The following is a 17384-nucleotide window of genomic DNA, read 5'->3' on the forward strand; positions in this document are numbered from 1 at the left end:
CGGATGTGGGCACCGTCGCTTGGGGGGTGTGTTGTGTGTGGATCAAAGGCTAAGCCATGTCCGACCAATGCAAGCTGCGATCAGCTGGAGAAGCCGTGTGAAGATGTATGTTGTAAGGGCTTTTGTATTGCATACTAGTCGTAGGATTAGTATCCTTCTATCCTTCCATGCCGGTAGTGACCCTTCCTAGAATAGTCATCCGGTAGTCATGGGGATAGCTCCTGTAGCTCTAGTAGCTCACTTCATCTTTGCCTCAGTGGTGCAAGCCCAATACAACTGCCTGCTTCACGGGAGACGGCTCTCCCCTCGCTGATGTTTGTGTTTGCACCGCGGGCGCCATCACAAAGTATACTTTAGTCTCGAACCGGCGTTCAGGCAAAATGACCAAGGTTACTCTGGCCGAACGATCAATGGGTGGCGATGCCAAACAAGGACGGGTTTTGTGGTCTCGACGATCGACTTCCCACCCATTGAGATCGTCAGCCAGGAGTACTTGATCAAGTGGAAAAGAAGCGTGATGAGTCGGTGGGGACACCGCGGCCTGGCGACGTCAATGGTTTCGGTGCGGTCTACTGCTGCGCGATCGCGGCGAGTTCAAGGTAGACGACAACCGGCCGAACAAGCGTCGTCGGGGCTCATCTACAAGCGCCTCGTCCGATTGACGATGATCGCTTGGTGTGGCCGACTCTCGCTGCGATCAGCGAGTGTCAGGACAAGGCGAGCGCGGATCGCCCGGCAAGTGCCACATTGGTGGGTGACGTCTGGCGTGTCCAGATTCTCATCTGGATGCCATCTGCCGTTGAAGACCTCATGGATCGGATCCTCATCATTGGTCGCTGCGGCAGTGCCGGACATCGCGGCGTTGCTGCGTTGTGCAACGTTTACTTGATCAAGTGGAAAGAAAAGAGGGATGAGTCGGTGGGTACACCGCGGCCCGGCGACGTCTTTGGTTTCGACGACAATCGGCCGAACAAGCGCCGTCGGGGCTCATCTGCAAGCGCCTCGTCCGATTGACGATGATCGCTTGGTGTGGCCGACTCTCGCTGCGATCAGCGAGTGTCAGGACAAGCCGGATGCGGATCGCTCGGCATGTGCCACATTGTCACTGCAGCTGTGCCGAACATCGTGGATGCGCTGCGGCTCAGCCTCCGCGATATGCACAAGGAAGACATTATCGACCATGAGTCGGAGCAAGGTGTCATGCTCAAGGTGGCTGCGATCGCGTCGCATCGCTACAACAAAGCCGCCAATGTCTACGAGCTGCACGTGCACTGGGAAGTGCCCAACTGTCGTCCAGCGGTATGTTGAGTCACTTGCCGATGGGCCCGATCAACGCCGCTTACGACAGGTGAATGCGTGTATTGATGTTTCTTTACATATGCATTTGTACCCAGCCTGCCCGGTGGCCATGGCTTGGGGGTGTGTTGTGTGTGGATCAAAGGCTAAGCCATGTCCGACCAATGCAAGCTGCGATCAGCTGGAGAAGCCGTGTGAAGATGTATGTTGTAAGGGCTTTTGTATTGCATACTAGTCGTTGGATTAGTATCCTTCTATCCTTCCATACCGGTAGTGACCCTTCCTAGAAGAGTCATCCGGAAGACATGGGGATACTGTAGCTCTGGTAGCTCACTTCATCTTTGCCTCAGTGGTGTAAGCCCAATACAACTGCCTGCTTCACGGGAGACGGCTCTCCCCTCGCTGATGTTTGTGTTTGCACCGCGGGCGCCATCACAACACGAAGCTAGTGCACACCAACTACTGCCAGACGGTCGCCGTCACGATGAAGTCGGTCCAGCGCTCGGTGCTCGCGTTGGTGCCAAGCGACCGATTTGCAGTGCGCATTGACGTCGTGGCACACTCTTTTGCACTTGGCTTTACGTCCAAAGACTCGTTTGATGCGACGCAGCCCCTTTACGCGAATGCTGCAGTCATTACTTGCAGCAATTACGCCAGCCGGATCAAACACCACCCCGCCACCAAGATGATGACGAATCTGTACTATATGAGACCCAAAAGCGTCGTCGTCGTTCGGTACGACCACCAAGTCAAAACAATTTCTTTCGAAGTCGACGGGGAGGCCGCGGAGACCGCCGCGATCGATGTCGAGACGCCACCGAATGTCGACATGTTTCCCTTTGTGTCGTTCTACACAACGCCATATCCTGACGCAAGCAAGGCGTTGGCCGATGCGTACCTCGGGCAAGTTTCGCTCGTCCCGGTGCCGTCAGCGTAGTCGTATGTCCAAGGATAAGGTCATTCTTTTCTTCAAATTGAATCAAAATTCTACCGCATCGCTCGCGGCTGTCAGGATTCATTCACTTGTACAAATAGCATACAGGAGTTATAGGAAGTGCCTCGTCGACGTATAAAACCCCTGAGGACCTCAGCACTCGTTGGAACTTCGCATTTATTTTTATCAATATATCACGTCATCTCGCGGGGCATCATGAATCGATTCAGTTTATCGTCTGAAGTGTTTCTGTTCCCTTGGGCTCCAGTCAATGCGGCGTGCGCCGTACTACACGAGTACTCGTATAGGAGGTTGGGACTTCGCATCTTGTACCGGTAGGGATATCGTGAGTGCATGCATATATATATGGCAATACCGGTGACGCATTGTGCAGAGTGTTCTTTGGTGGTGACTTGTCATGCAAGGGATGCCAAGTACAGCACGTTCTTGCAGCGCACGGCCTTGTCGTGGACGCTAATCGTGACATCAAATGCCATTGATTTAACCAAGCAGCGTAGCATTGCGACGTGCCTGTGCCAACAAACCGCTGTCGCGACTGGTGGCCACCGCTTGGTCTTGCGCGCGAGAAAGGAGATTATTTGATTGGCTAATTTCGAGTTAAATCAACCAATCCGGGATGACTTTGAACTGTGCTCGCCGCCACCGAGGTCGAGGGATGACCAAATCGACGCGGACAAAGTTTCGCTCAAACTTTGTGCATTGCTAAAGGACACTTCAGAGATTACAAAACGCGGAGTTAGGCTGGCATGGGAGGCGTACAGCGAGAGAAATCCTGGGCAACGTGTAATGGATTTAGGAGATTTTGATTGGCCGAAAATAGTGAAAGATCCAACCAATCATAGATGAGCTCGATAGCGCGCGCACGCTCGCTGGGGCGCCCGATGGCCAAAGCAAGGTTGAAACGATGTCGCTCAAACTTGGTGCATCGATAGAGGGCACTTTGGAGAGACTAAAATGCTACGTTAGGTCGGCGTTGAAGACGTACAGCGAGAAATATTCGCCGTCAAAGTTTGCTGGGTGAGGTGGAACGCCCAGAGACAAGGTGATGCGAGCAACGTGCCGACCTTGGCCGTGAATTCATACATCGGTGAAGTGGACTTTGTGATAGTGCCTCGGTTGGTCGTGCCAGCTGCGGCACGCCAGATAATACGTGACGGCGTCGACGTGGCACGTGATCATGGCATCAAGAATCGCTCCGAGACAGCACGTTTGGTTCTGGACGTCGTGACTCGTTCATGGTGGCTGGCCACACATCATGGCCGCCAAGAAACTTTGCAATCACGGGATCGCCTTGCCGGACAGCTAACGTAGTGGCGAGACCATTGACGTACCGGTAGTCGATCTTGCCTTGACCAAGTGCTTTGCCGCCTAGAAAAAGCGGCGCTTTGCGAATTTGGCCGTCGTTGGGGACCTTGCAAGAAGCATCGACGCGCATAAGTGCGACGAGTGGGTCACTTAGGCCTTGTCAGCCACGTACACCCCCGATGTGGGTGCGGCGGCATTTTGTAGATCTCGACGAGCCAGTGCCAGCGCCATGACATATTCGCGGCAGCCAGGTCGCTCGACGTGGCCACGGGGCCATCATCTTGAGCGTCACTTTATGAGGAAAACGCTCAAACAGTGAGCACATAATGGCGTTCTGAGACGCGGCCGAAGCGAGCTCGAGGGTTGCAGACGAGACCAGCGCTGGCTTGTGGTGGAGCCACATCGTGATGACGTCGATCTTGCCAACAATAATTCAGAGGTGCATGCAAAGCGCCGGATCGACTTGTTTTAACGATACGAATATCACGTACGTCGAGAGGATATTCTTAGGGTCTTGGTACCGCTGTACGCCCCTGTCGACAGCCGCGTGTGGACGTCGACGAGGTATTAGTGCTGATAGATCCCCGTAGCCAGCAAGCTCGATGGCGATGCGCGTCATATCAGCAAACGCTTCGGGTAGTCCACTTTGGTGCGTAGCGATCGTGGCGACAAGGTCCCGTGATCCAAGGAATACGCTGCTTGCCGACATTGCCGTTGCGTGTCAAACTTGCTAGAGTGATTGTTTTCGTGGGAATGCATGTCAATCCTTTTGGACCATGGGCTCTCGCAACGACGTGGAGGAATCTGCTGCTCATGCGAACTATCGGGAGTGTGCCACGGGCATCTTAGACGACAATTTGGCATTTTGGTCGCAAAGACGGCTCATGACATCGCACTCGCTCCAGAGAGCGGTTGAGATCCAGCAATGGAATAAAATCTGTCTTTTTCTGCCCTTGGGATCCAGTACCGGTAGCCAATCAAACCCTGTGTCGGCGTGCAGAAACATGAAGTCACAATCAACAGCACCGCCGTTCTTGAGCAGGTTCTTGAGGTGAGTTCATAACCGAATTTCCCAACAAGAACCACCACCAACAACAACAACAACGCTGATGCTACTCCGGCTCAACGTTGGTGGCCGCATCTTTTGCACGTCGGAAGCAACACTTACCAAGGTCCAAGACAGCTACTTGGAGGAGCTTCTGCGTCGCGACCCGGACGTCGACGGCGCGTACTTTCTGGACTTGGACCCAACGTACTTTGAGCACATTTTGAACCACTTGCGCTGCGACGCGCCGCTGCTCGCAAACCTCGCGCCGCACGAGATCATACATGTCTCGCGCCAGCTAGAGTTCCTCCAGCTGCCGCTGCCCGTGCCGCTGGATCGCATGTGGGCACCCACCGACGCCAACATGCAGCTAGTGCACACCAACTATTGCCAGACGGTCGCCGTCACGATGCGTACGCACCAGCGCTCGGTGCTCGCGTTGGTGCCAAGCGACCGATTTGCGGTGCACATGGACTTTGTTATGTGCGGTATCTCGATCGGGTTGACGCCACAAGGCGCGTTTGCACTCACGGCGCCGTCCAACGTCCATGCCGTGGGCATTTCTGGCGAATACTCGAGCGGAGCGTTCTTCGAGCATTTTCATGGGACACATACCGAGCGCTTGATATCAGCGCGCAATGGAAGCATCGTCGTCGTCCAGTACGACCGAGACACGCAAAAGATCACATTTGACGTCGACGGCGAGCGTGTCGACAGTGCAAGCATCGACTTGGTGCTGCCGCCGACAGCCGAGCTCTTTCCATTCGTATCGTTTTACGCCATGCCGTATCCAGACACGGATGGCGGTGCCTACCTGGGGCAGGTTACCCTTGTGCCCCTACCGTCGCCGTAGGTCTCACTCAGTCCGTCGACAAGAGCTGCGTGTAGTACATCCTCTACAGTTTGTAAATTTTGAATTGGTTGATCCATCAAATGAACGCGACGACTTGGCATGCGTCCCACTACCTACAAGTTAGTGGTACGTCGTACTTCATCGAGCAAATGTAGCGTTGGGGAAGCGGGCCCAGCGTTGCACGTTGAGCTATTTTGTGTAGGTGAGGAATGTCGTAGCTGTTGTCGCCCTTCTCAAGCATGACTTGCTCCATAACGGCAGGCCACGTGTAGAAGATGTCTTCAAGCTTCTCGTAAGGGAGCTCTTCAAACAAGTCTTCGCCTGGTTTGATCAATTCCTGGAGGTTCTTGGTGTGCTTGCGCTGTTGCAGGCTGGCTGCAGAGAGGTGGACTGGGTAGCTAACCAGCCAGCCTTCGTGTAGCGGCTCAAGCTCGACCTCGATATGCCCGTGGCTTCTTCGAGTGAGCGGTACGTCTCCTTGGCATCGGGTTCGGCAGCAGCTACGATTTGTTGCACCTCGAGCATCGCACGGCCTTTGCGTCCACACGCGCTGCGCTTGTGCGACAAACGTGCAAGAAGAGCGGTGTGGTCAATCGGGCGCGAGGTCGTCACAAAGTCGCTGTGCTTGGTCCAAAGACGTCTGACTGCGGTGCGGCTACACCCGTGCAGACGTGCGACCTCAGAGAACGCTCCTTGGCGAGGCTTGTTACCGACGAGACGCTCGTTGGTGGCGAGCAGGACGGCCAGACGCAGCCCAGGGGACATGTCTTTGTGACCCATGACGAATCTCGAAGTGACTGGTTTTCAATCATTGTACCGGTACTTAGCCGGATAATTAATTATCGGAGTTTATTCCTGTTTAAATTGATTGCAATTTATGTACCCTTGAGAGCTTCTCCACCCGTCCGCGCTACCGTTCGGGTATCTTTATCTGGCTCTTCAAAATTTCAATTCGGGGAAACGCCCCACCGGTCCCTGTAAATCGCCCTGTACTGTATCTGTATAATACAGTGTAATGATGACGTACTAGTACACTCCATGCAAGGATTCCCCTGACTCCATGCGTGCACTCTATCTTCCCAGGGTAAGCTTATATTTCGCAAAACTCGATTTTTGGCGGTCACGCAAACAAAAAGCGTGCCACTGGTCTGGGACGGAGTAGCGAATTCTCCGCCTTTGGGTCTGGGAGGGTTAACCCTCCCAGACCCAAAGGCCCTCCCAGACCCAAAGGCGGAGAATCCGCCAATTGGCCACATAAGGAACGAACAGCACTTGGCTGGGTCAACACAGAGACAGAGAGAGAAAAAAAGACCACAGCCGCTGAGGAAAGTGCGTCCGTGTGGAAATGAGGCCACGAAGGCGGCGCACGGGATTCCAGAAACGGGTATAGTGAAGTCAAGTGGTAAAGAAAAACCTTCCGTTGATAACACATCCTCGTGAGTGGAAACCGCCGTCCGGGGCTGGTGAAAACCACTCGGATTCACTGGTGGTTGGGTCCAACGGCCAAAACAAACGAAGAGTCGAGGAGTTGACGACCGAGGAGTCGCGATCTTCACACGAAGCACTACCGAGCATTGTGAATTTGAACGACCGAGATGTTCATCCGGCTCAACGTTGGCGGTCGCATCTTTTGCACGTCGGAAGCAACACTGACCAAGGTCCGTGACAGCTACTTCGAGGTGCTTTTGCGCGGCAACTGGCAGCCGGACGCCGACGGCGCGTACTTTCTGGACTTGGACCCAACGTACTTTGAGCACATTTTGAACCACTTGCGCTGCGACGCGCTGCTGCTCTCCGGTCTAGCGCCACACGAGATCATCCACGTCTCGCGCCAGCTAGAGTTCCTCCAGCTGCCGCTGCCCGTGCCGCTGGATCGCATGTGGGCACCGTCCGACGCCAACATGAAGCTAGTGCACGCCAACTACTGCCAGACGGTCGCCGTCACGATGAAGTCGGTCCAGCGCTCGGTGCTCGCGTTGGTGCCAAGCGACCGATTTGCAGTGCGCATTGACGTCCTGGTGCTCTCTTTTGCGATCGGCTTTACGTCCAAAGACGCGTTTGATGCGACGCAGCCCCTTTACGCGAATGCTGCAGTCAGTGACGCCAAGGGCTGCTTCCGTACCACCAAGAGGTTGCCCGACTATCTGAGTGGTTGCGTCATCGTCGCCCAGTACGACCGAGACACGCAAAAGATCACATTTGATGTGAACGGCAAGCGCGTCGACAGTGCAAGCATCGACTCGATGCTGCCACCGACAACCGAGCTCTTTCCATTCGTATCATTTTACAACAATACGTATCCAGACCAGAGTAAAAGCGCCTACCATGGGCAGGTCACGCTTGTGCCCCTACCATCGGCGTAGGTCTCACGGATTGAGGCGACAAGGGCTAGGTTTTTGATGAATTCCATAATGTTAGTACAAGGTCGTTGCTTGCAAACGCATTGATCGAGCGAGCTAATAACCCAAGGCCACTTAATCCTAGTACTCTAAACTACAATTGGTCTTGCCAGGCGCAGGAATAACAATATAAGTATACATCAAAAGACCTGTTCACTTCATAAAAAGAAACGACTCGCTGCAAAAGAAGATTGTCGTGTGACCAAAAGTCGTCATGATCAGCGACCGTGCCGTCAGAAAGAAGAAAAATAAGACACCACCAGCGGAGCCGGCGTGACGTGCTCAGCGCAACTCGCATCGGGTCCCCAGACGACAGCAAACCTTACGCTCGTCCACTGCCACGTTGCGAACACGAGAGCACTATCGAAAGCGCCTTGAACCGCAGTAGAAAAGGAGCTGGTGTACAGGACGGCAAGCACGACGCCGACGACGGAGCGCACGACCAGCTGATGCACCCACGTTGTCAGCAGCGCTGACGGCGAGTCCACGTCGATCCTGCGCACGACGAAGCGAGGCTGGTCCTCGCAGCTCAAGTAGTGCTGCCGACGACTCAAGTGGTACTACGTGCCAGCAATGCACTGCGACCGCCGCGCAAACTGGTTGTGAAGCCAGACGACGTCGGCGATGAGCAGCGGGCGCGTACACGCATACAAGACTCGCCACGGATACCAATACGGAGCAGATTGTTGCGTGAATAGGCGCAAGACATTGCCTCGATGTTAAGAAACACGAGTCTCAGCATGACAGCATCGATCGCCAACAAGTTAACAAGTTAAACTACATTGCTGCTGTAACTGCCTTGAAGAAAGGGTCATCCAATACTAGTTCTTAGTCATCGCCGATCGGTTTTCGACGCTTAAATACGGCACCGAGAGCTTTCTCGGTCTGTAGCTTGGTCTTCTCCGCCGCGAGCTGATCGAGGAGCGACCACGGAACATGCGCATCTCGTGTCCGGCGCTGCTGCCCCAGTGTCTTGACCTTCTTCTTCTTCGTCTTCAGCACAATATCTGTCGCTGGCGGCGGATCGACGCTGGTCGACCTCTCGCTCGCCATAGCGTGCGGGGGCGGGGGGACCTGGTGCAAGGCTTGGTGCACGCCGTTGTACGTTTTCGTAAACGTATCCAGAAGCGGCATCAACATCGTCTGTGCTTGCTCCAGCTGCGCCGTTGACGACACAAGCGCCACTTGCTCGGTCAGCGCCGTCACAGCGTTCTTGTTTGCTTGAAATTCCTTGGAAAAAGCGAGCAAGTTCGAACTGCCGATGCAAAACACCGTGCTCTCTCGCGCGGTCGCGTGCAGTCGCACCTTGCCTTCCTTTGTGCACGGCTTGACGTGCCATTTGCGGCGCTCGTCGGCGATTTTTTGCTGCCGCTGCCGCGCGCGCAGGATCGCCATGTGATGCATATCGCGCTACAATCCACACCCTGCCATTTCTGTACAAGAAAAACAAAAGTATGCACCTCCCAATAGTCGAGGAACTCTTCGACGCGCCAGCGCTCAATCTAATCAGGCATTTGCTCGCATTTTGCGGAGTGGATTGATGGGGGTAGGGTACTTCGTCCCGGCGCGCGATTGCGTCGTCGCGCTGCCGCCGCAGGGTCTGTAGCTTGGCGACGTTGGCACGGAATTGCAGGCCGTGGCCAAAGACAGCGTCGAGCTTGGCGGCCGTGATCTTTGCCCGCTGCGCCTTGATTTTCGCCTCCATCTCGTACAGCCAGCCGTCGGTAATCGCCCGCGGCGACATCTTTAGCCGCTGTCTTGCATGTCGATGTAGATGCACTCCATCTACACGTACAATATATTGTCGACTACATCATTGACAAGCATCAAACGATACGTACGTCGTTGATGCGAACGTGCGCGCGGTGGTGTTCAATTTCCATTTGAATGACGCTACAATCCAAATTCATGAGCGGAGTTGAGACAAAGAATGACTCGAGTACAGTGTTTCGAGCTTGGACTTGTCGACGCGGCGCTGGAGCTTCTGGACATGCTCCTTGTACCACACGAGTTCGGCATCCAGAACGTCCATGACCAGCTTGCGATTCATCGTCTCGCGGTCAAACAACATCTTATCGACGCGCACGCGGGCCTACGCGCCGTGCGTCATCAATCCTCCGAAATCTATCAAGTTGGTATCAATATCGCGTACGCGCATGCCGCGAAAGAGGCGCTGAATGTGCACCGCGGCGAGGTCGTAGGCGGCGCGCAGGACGCGGGATTTCCGCTGCACGAGGAACCGCCGCATGTGTTTTTGAACAATTATGGCGCTGCGACTGAGCCAGAGCGCGTCTGAGCGCTTCCGGCTCGCGACCCCGCGCCAGAGCATCTGCACGTGGAGTGCCGCAAGATGGCGCTTGATTGCGCGCGCGCGCCGGCGACCAAAGTAGCCGCGCGTATAGCGCTGGATCACGGTGGCGTTGTAGGATTGCCACTGAAACTTGGTGGCCAAGACGCGCTGGTAAAGGAAGCTTCGGTACGTGGCTTGGATCTTGGAGACGAAGCGCAGTTGGGAGAGGTACCAGACGCGAACCCATTTGCGTGTGAGGACACCTCGCATGACGCGCTAAATAAAGTGCAAGTGACTCGGAGATCAATGAACGTGCGTCATACTTGGATCTGGACGCTTGCGCGCACGTAGCCAACGTAGGTTGCCAAAAACTGCTTTTGACTGTATCGCCGCCACGCCTTTTGGACCACCTTGGCACACCACTAGGTAGAGATGTGACGCCGTGTGAAATAGGATCGCAGACGCACTTCGCGGTAGCGGTGCTCGAGCGCCAGCATATCGTCGACGATGCGTGGCGCTGCCCTTTTCTTCTTCATCCGCAGGCTCTTCCTACGCACCATCCGATGAGCCTTCCACTACCAGCAGCAGCGCGACGACAACGTTTTGGCCTGCGTGGGCTTGCGCCGCAATAGCATGTCGAGGCGCCGGTTCTCAGCCAAGTAGATGTTGGCCTTACGCGCGAGCTTGTGCGGAAGGCTCATGGCCTCGGCGCGCTCGGCGACGTCGGCGTCCACGACCCGCGTGGCCTCGGATATCCAGAGCCCGTGAAGCCGGTTCTGCTGCTCGGATGGCGTAGGCACGGACTTGGCCTTGGCACCGTAGAGTAGCGGTAGGTGCAATGCAAAGCGCGTCCGCGGCTCGTCGGTCGCCATGGCCGATCTGTCCCGGCGCCAGCGAGATCTTTTGCCAAGTCGACAATGCACAGTATTTCCCGTATAAGATTCTCATATGTGTCATATAGTGTGTTTAGGATACGGTAGCGGGCGTTCGTTTTCAATGCTATGCGCACCACGCCTATCATGGCATGGTGCGGTATACCGCACGATCTTGTAGGACGATGATAGTCGAGGTGGCGCTCCCTGTAGCGACCTGGCGCCATCCCCGCACTACGTAAACGGTTTAGGTCGCGTGTACACTATTTCCGTATTGCGGACTTTGCAGTCGCCGAAACGTTTAAAACAGGCGACCGACCGCCAATGGCATGGCGCGCTGCGGCGTATTTTAGCCAATGGCCTTGCGTCGTTTGCCAATTCGCTTACTGGTGGGCAACAAGCATTAGAATTCTTCCCGAGGTCTACCAAGACGACGACGATGTTCCTCCGTCGCACGCTTGCGAGCGCGCGCGTCCTCGGTGCGCCCCGCGCCATGTCGACGGCCCTTGAAGCCAAGCCGTGGACGCCCGAATCCAAGCGCACGGGCCTCCTCGCCACCAAGATGGGCATGATCTCGGTCTTTGACGACTGGGGCCTCTCGCACGCGTGCACGGTCCTCCAGGTGGAGGAGTGCCAGGTCACACAGGTCAAGGACAAGGAGACGCACGGCTTCACGTCGCTTCAAATTGGCGCTGGCCTGCGCAAGGCCAAGAACGTGACCAAGCCCGTGCTTGGCCACCTCGCCAAGGCCGGCGTCCCCGCCAAGCGCGAGCTCGCCGAGTTCCGTGTCACGGACGATGCGCTCATCCCTGCGGGCACGACGCTCAACGCGCTCCACTTTGCGCCTGGCCAATACGTCGACGTGTGCGGCACGAGGTAGGCTTGCTGGCGATGACGACTCTTTGGTGTGAACGACGGACGCGATAGCAAGGGCAAGGGGTTCCAGGGTGTCATGAAGCGTCACAACTTTGCGGGTCAGCCGGCGTCGCACGGTAACTCCAAGACGGAGCGCCACATGGGTTCGTCGGGCCAGTGCCAGGACCCCGGTAAGGTCTGGAAGGGCAAGAAGATGCCGGGTCGCATGGGCGGCAAGCGCGTCACGCGCGACAACCTCTGGGTCTTCAAGGTCGACCCCGAGCGCAACCTCCTGTACGTCAAGGGCACGGTCCCCGGTGCGCCGGGTGGCATCGTGCGCGTCACGGACGCCCGCAAGAAGAAGTTTACGGACGACGCGTTGCCGCCGTTCCCGACGTTCATCCACGACGGCGCGGCCTTGCCGGGCCCGATCATGGCGCCCAAGAGCGAGAAGGATCCGTACCACTTCGAGGAATAGAGTTACAATAATACAGGCGGGCACCATGTCGTTCCCATACTACATAGATTGCTATGTGCATGTACGTACGACTACACAGACAAGCCATTGCAGCACACGACGCAACGGAAACGGTGGCCGAGTGGAATGAGATCCTAGTGCGTCAGCGACCACTCAAGCCCACGATTGTTAGGACCTGTCGCGACATAGCGCTGCCACCTCGGCTTGCATATCATCTAGAATCCCAAGCGCATCCATCGAGCATGTTATTACAATGCAGCATTACCTGCTACCTAAAGCACGTCCCTGCGTGAGGTTCACGTTCGTCGTCATGGCGGGCTTGAAGCACATCGTCACCATCACGAGCAGCTGCATCAATCAACGGTCTGCGCGAGGACAATTCCTCCATCTCGTTTCTTCCTAGGCCTGCAACACCCTACCCCTATCAAGGGTCAATAAGATGCATCTTATTGGTCTCGTCTGCTGGGAGGGATCACTACTGTTTCAAGTGCGATCAATGTAGTTCATATAGGTATTCGTATCAAGTGTCGCATTGCAGCCCGTGGCGCAGTCGTCTCGTCGCTCGTTGCGCATTAGGTCGTCATCGTATGCTTGTAGTGCGTCGCGTTCGTATACGCAACGTGCTGGTACTCGGCGGGGCAAAACGGAAACACGACGTCGGTCGCGGCCGGCAAGAGCATGCTTCTTGCGCTCTTGATGGTGACGTAGAGGCTGAGCACGCCGCAGACAACGACAACGATGTAGCAGTAGGCGCGCTCGTACCACGGAATCGTTGGAGCAAAGACGGCCAAGTAGCTCAGAATCGGCAAGATGATGCAGCTCAGCGACACGGACGACGCGCCGACCAAGTCGACGAGCTCGTGAAAGTGATCGTGCAAGACGACCGACGCCAGCGTGAGGCCGGCGACAATGGCCGACCGCAGCACGCAGCACGCTGCAAACTGTGGATCGACGTCGACGTCATCATCGTCCTCCAGTGGCTTCCGTAACACCTCGTTGGTGTCGTCGTCGTCGACGTCGCTGGCGCGTGGCGCGTGCACGAGTGCGGCGTCTTGCGCACACTCGGACATGGTCGCGTCGCTGGCCTCGTCGCTCGTTGCATCGTCCGTCGCAGTCTCGTCATCGCCATGGAGGAGCCGCGTGCGGCGCGCCGTATGGAGCCCGAGGAGCGCCCGCTCGGCGTAGTAAAAGGCCGGGTGCAACAGCACGGAAAAGCCGATCGTGATGTGCAGCTGCATGGCGAGGAAGGCGAGGACGACGGGGCCCCGGGGCGACTGAAATCCCAGCGCAGAGCCCGAGACGGCAAAGAGGAGGTTGCCGGGGATCTGGCACCCGACCATGGTATAGCCCGTGATGGCAATCGTCACAAAGAGCAATGTCACTAACAGCAACGTGAAGAGGACGACCCGGGGCATGCGGGTCGGGTCCGAGTGCTGGCGCTGGAGGTCCGGAATCACGATCGCCGCGCCGTACGCGAGCGCGAGGTTGCCAAACGTCGATGCAATACTGTCGAAGGTGATGTCGGGCGGCGGAATCGGTGCCCCGGTGTCTGCGCCCAAGTAGTAGACGAGGACGCCGAGGGCTAAAAAATCGGCGACGATCGTGCCAATGCAGCCCGCGAGCGCGGCCGCCGCGCCTTCCTTGAGCGTCGGCACGAGGCAGATCGGGAGAATCGTCATGGCCATGAGGATCGTCCAGTGCCGCGGCGAGAACGCGTCCGGGATCACGGTGTCGAGGAGCGAGCCGCCGAGGACGAGAAAGGCGCAGGGTACAAAGAGGCAGACACCGAGCTGCGAGGCAATGACGGCGAGTCGCCCGTGGCGGCCCAGCGCCCAGCGTACATATATATATGAGTGCATGAGAGTCGACGACGACGACGTACGAGGTCGGCAAACGTTTGCACGGAGCCTGGCGCACGGAGCATGACCTTGCTGCAGACGACCGAGGCGTAGACGTTGGCGACACCCATAAAGGCGAGCGCGAGCGCGCCGCAGGTCGGCCCGGCGCGGGCAAAGTTGCCGGGCATGCCCAACGTGCCGATGCCATAGACGCAGCAAAAGAGGTTGAACGACGCCTTGGCGTCCTCGAGCGTCAACCAGCGCGCCATCGAAAATCAGAAATTTAGAACTGTCGTCATTGGCCAGTGATGGGAATAGAGCAAGCGCGCTTGATCTCGGGAAATGGCGGCGGATGCCAGGTTCATCGAAAAGGCAGGTGGCGACAATGGTCTTGTGGGTGCAAAGTATACTCTGTGATCCTAGGTACGCTCGAGGTACCGGTGCTGAAGAAGCGTAGGCCAGGTCAGCATCTTCATCGACCGTGGAGCTAGGTTTTATGGCCTCGATACAAGCATGGCATCGACGTTGCGCATGGGCGTCACGTGTACTATACGAGTCCCGGTATGTGCAGGGCCTCTCCAAAAGATTTGTGGGCGGCAGCAAGCGCACCCATAAATAAAAAATGTCGGGCGGGTGCGAGCGGCGGTGGAGATTCATGACGTGGCAACCGGAGGAGCGTTTGGCACGCGGCGCGCCTTGGTCGTGCGGCAGATGATGCAGACGACATGGCCGCGGTGGTTGCTGCAACACGATTTCTTCTTTTTCGGCGTCGCAGAAAAGACTGCAAAGACTGCAATGCAATGTACTCCGATTGCCGCTGCGTCCCCTGTTGGTTGTTGGTGGCTTACGCTCGGGCGTACGAGAATGAATATAGGACAGAGGGAAACCATCGTTGAAGAGCGCCGTCGACACAAGCTGCAACGGGCGACCAAATTTCGCTGACTCTTCGTTTTGCCAAGATATTGTAGCGGTCGCTACGTCGCGCGTCTGGTTTTCCTGTCCACGCTTGTGTTTTTGAAGTGTCCATGTCGAAGGAAGGGGCACTGGTCGTAGGACACTCAACGATTGGCTTCCGAGTTGGTTGTCTTGGTGGTCCTGGACCACTGTCCTTTCTTCATGTACCGGGCGACCTCCTCGTCTGTCCCTTCCCATGTCCACCAACGTTGGTGCATACGTACCTATTTACTCTTCGCAGCTCGATGAGGCGGTCCCTCTACCTCACGCGCCAAGGTGCCGCCACGTCACGATCTGAGTTGTCGCGTGATGACGGATTTGGCTCTCAGCAATCAACCACCGCACGTGATCATCACAGTATTTTAATATCGAAATTAAATATATGGAAAGGTGGTCACGAATATATATTATATCCGTGGCCCTAACTTATTATATTGCATCGTCGATGGAATCATCGACGCCCACCCACCAAATTAAAATGTGTTTTTGTCCAACACATCACCTAAATATACAGTATACTATTACTAGCTTGTCGAACGTATCCTCGTGTGATGCATATAATCCTTGCGGGGACGTTGGAATAAAATAGAATATATATCGGGTCGAAAATATTCCGGATACGTTCGAGAAAAGAATAATATATTCATCGTATTAATTTATATAATAATAATCGCAGATAAACATAAAATCGGCCGCCGTCGTCGTTGTGGTGGCGGACTCACGCTGCCCACAAAGCTTCCAACTGTTACACCACTCTTCAACTCCCTCGCCCATGGGCCGGACGGTCCTCGCCGTGCGCGTGACCAAGGCGATCGTCTCCACGTCGACCAAGACGACCCACTATGAGCTAGCTATCACCGACTGCAAGACGCAGGCGCTTCTGACCACGCGGAAGCGCCACCGCGACTTCAAGCAGCTACTTCAAGCTGTCGCCCGCGCGCTCCAGGTCGGCCACGCCTGCGCTTCGGTTTGTCCGTGGTTTTACATGGACCTGCAGCAGAAGATGCCACGCCCGCACTTCCTGGACCTCTTTGCCCATGGGCGAGCCATCGCGAGCCGCATCGCGGCCTTTCAAGATGTCCTTGACACGATCCTCATGTTCATCTCGCACCCCAAGGCCATGGCCTGTCCACGCGCCGCCGACGCCGTGCCCAAGGCGTTCTACGACTTTCTCTTTGCCGACCTTGACGGCGCCGACCGGCTTAGCTCGTCGCTCTCGTCGTCGTCGGCGTCGTCGTGGGGCTCGTCCAACTCGGTCACCGACGGCGTCATCTGCGCGCTCTGCAGCCGTTTCTTGGATGACCACGGCCTCTACGAGCAGAGCGCTTGCCTCACGACGCTCTCGTGTGGCCACGTCTTCCACGACGACTGCATCGTCGCGGCCCTCAATGTCCACCTCCTATGTCCGTGCTGTGTAACGCCGTAATACCATCGACCATGTGCTATGTTTATTTTATTATTATTATCATTGTTGAAGTTCCCAATCCTTCGAAAGAGCTCAAAGATACGGCGGCGATGGCCGACGACAGCAGCAGCAGCATCCGAGAGGTGCTCGGGGTCTTGTTCCGGTCGGCGCTTCCAGCGAGCGCGCTCGACGACGACGAGAGCGTACGCGCCTCCATGAGGGCCCAACCTGCATGGCCTGTACTTCTACGTAGGTGGACGAAGCCCTTGGCCGGCTGCGTCGAGCGCTCCAGGCGCTGCCACAAGACGCGTCTGTCTTTTGGCACCTCGCGCATGTGGCACAACTCAAAGAGATGCTGCACGAGCATATGACCGAGGCCATCGAGACGTACGTCGACGACGCCATGGCCAAGGACCCAGAGTGGATGCTCGTGACGCCGACCTCGTCGCCGCTCGATGCGGTCGTCGATGCCATGATTCTCTCCAAAGGACCCAACGTGCACCAGCTACAGACGCGGCTGCACGACGCCGTCGCTAGTCAAGTGACCGCGATCTTGAACGAGTTGCGCGAGCGTGGGACACGACACGACTATTTTGCAGCAAGCGCCACCGCCTTTGACGGGCGGGTGCACCGAGCCCACGACAACGTCTTGCGGCTCGACAGCGTCTCCAACGACGATCCAGACGACGGCGATAGCAACGTGCTGTGGACGTGCGCGCCTCTTTCATACGTGAATGAATGACTCAAACAGGGATAGCGATGGTTTTAACGACGACGACGATTTCGACACCGAGTCGTCGCGGCTCGCCGCCAGCGACTTGTACGTGCTACTGGATCGC

The 17384-nt window shown here is 56.4% G+C and overlaps 9 protein-coding genes across 9 annotated transcripts; 5 read left to right on the forward strand and 4 right to left on the reverse strand.

Moving 5' to 3' along the window:
* Positions 1-1089: 1089 nt before the first annotated feature.
* SPRG_14315 (hypothetical protein) lies at positions 1090-2233 on the forward strand (the record flags this gene model as incomplete). The annotated part of the gene is made up of 2 exons (XM_012353443.1): positions 1090-1299; positions 1766-2233. 2 exons carry the CDS (start codon positions 1090-1092, stop codon positions 2231-2233), a joined length of 678 nt encoding a protein of 225 aa, XP_012208833.1.
* A 2432-nt stretch (positions 2234-4665) lies between these two features.
* SPRG_14316 (hypothetical protein) lies at positions 4666-5454 on the forward strand (the record flags this gene model as incomplete). Its single annotated transcript, XM_012353444.1, has 1 exon — positions 4666-5454. One exon carries the CDS (start codon positions 4666-4668, stop codon positions 5452-5454), a length of 789 nt encoding a protein of 262 aa, XP_012208834.1.
* Positions 5455-5461: 7 nt separating this feature from the next.
* On the reverse strand, positions 5462-5979 carry SPRG_14317 (hypothetical protein; the record flags this gene model as incomplete). Its single annotated transcript, XM_012353445.1, has 3 exons — positions 5462-5495; positions 5592-5852; positions 5891-5979. The coding sequence occupies 3 exons, from the start codon at positions 5977-5979 to the stop codon at positions 5462-5464; spliced, it is 384 nt and encodes a 127-aa protein (XP_012208835.1).
* A 2702-nt stretch (positions 5980-8681) lies between these two features.
* SPRG_14318 (hypothetical protein) lies at positions 8682-9558 on the reverse strand (the record flags this gene model as incomplete). The annotated part of the gene is made up of 3 exons (XM_012353446.1): positions 8682-9263; positions 9314-9355; positions 9409-9558. The coding sequence occupies 3 exons, from the start codon at positions 9556-9558 to the stop codon at positions 8682-8684; spliced, it is 774 nt and encodes a 257-aa protein (XP_012208836.1).
* A 41-nt stretch (positions 9559-9599) lies between these two features.
* Positions 9600-11015, reverse strand: SPRG_14319 (hypothetical protein; the record flags this gene model as incomplete). The annotated part of the gene is made up of 7 exons (XM_012353447.1): positions 9600-9638; positions 9695-9746; positions 9797-9945; positions 10006-10419; positions 10467-10565; positions 10611-10692; positions 10723-11015. 7 exons carry the CDS (start codon positions 11013-11015, stop codon positions 9600-9602), a joined length of 1128 nt encoding a protein of 375 aa, XP_012208837.1.
* Positions 11016-11401: 386 nt separating this feature from the next.
* SPRG_14320 (hypothetical protein) lies at positions 11402-12392 on the forward strand. The gene is made up of 2 exons (XM_012353448.1): positions 11402-11891; positions 11943-12392. Exons 1-2 carry the CDS (start codon positions 11455-11457, stop codon positions 12346-12348), a joined length of 843 nt encoding a protein of 280 aa, XP_012208838.1. The 5' UTR covers positions 11402-11454; the 3' UTR covers positions 12349-12392.
* A 528-nt stretch (positions 12393-12920) lies between these two features.
* SPRG_14321 (hypothetical protein) lies at positions 12921-14455 on the reverse strand (the record flags this gene model as incomplete). The annotated part of the gene is made up of 2 exons (XM_012353449.1): positions 12921-14138; positions 14231-14455. The coding sequence occupies 2 exons, from the start codon at positions 14453-14455 to the stop codon at positions 12921-12923; spliced, it is 1443 nt and encodes a 480-aa protein (XP_012208839.1).
* A 1426-nt stretch (positions 14456-15881) lies between these two features.
* Positions 15882-16584, forward strand: SPRG_14322 (hypothetical protein). Its single transcript, XM_012353450.1, has one exon. It carries the CDS (start codon positions 15913-15915, stop codon positions 16564-16566), a length of 654 nt encoding a protein of 217 aa, XP_012208840.1. The 5' UTR covers positions 15882-15912; the 3' UTR covers positions 16567-16584.
* Positions 16585-16948: 364 nt separating this feature from the next.
* On the forward strand, positions 16949-17321 carry SPRG_14323 (hypothetical protein; the record flags this gene model as incomplete). Its single annotated transcript, XM_012353451.1, has 2 exons — positions 16949-17117; positions 17145-17321. 2 exons carry the CDS (start codon positions 16949-16951, stop codon positions 17285-17287), a joined length of 312 nt encoding a protein of 103 aa, XP_012208841.1. The 3' UTR covers positions 17288-17321.
* Positions 17322-17384: the final 63 nt, after the last annotated feature.

This window comes from Saprolegnia parasitica (assembly GCF_000151545.1).
Source record: "Saprolegnia parasitica CBS 223.65 unplaced genomic scaffold supercont2.124, whole genome shotgun sequence".
In the NCBI taxonomy this organism is placed as follows: domain Eukaryota; phylum Oomycota; class Saprolegniomycetes; order Saprolegniales; family Saprolegniaceae; genus Saprolegnia; species Saprolegnia parasitica.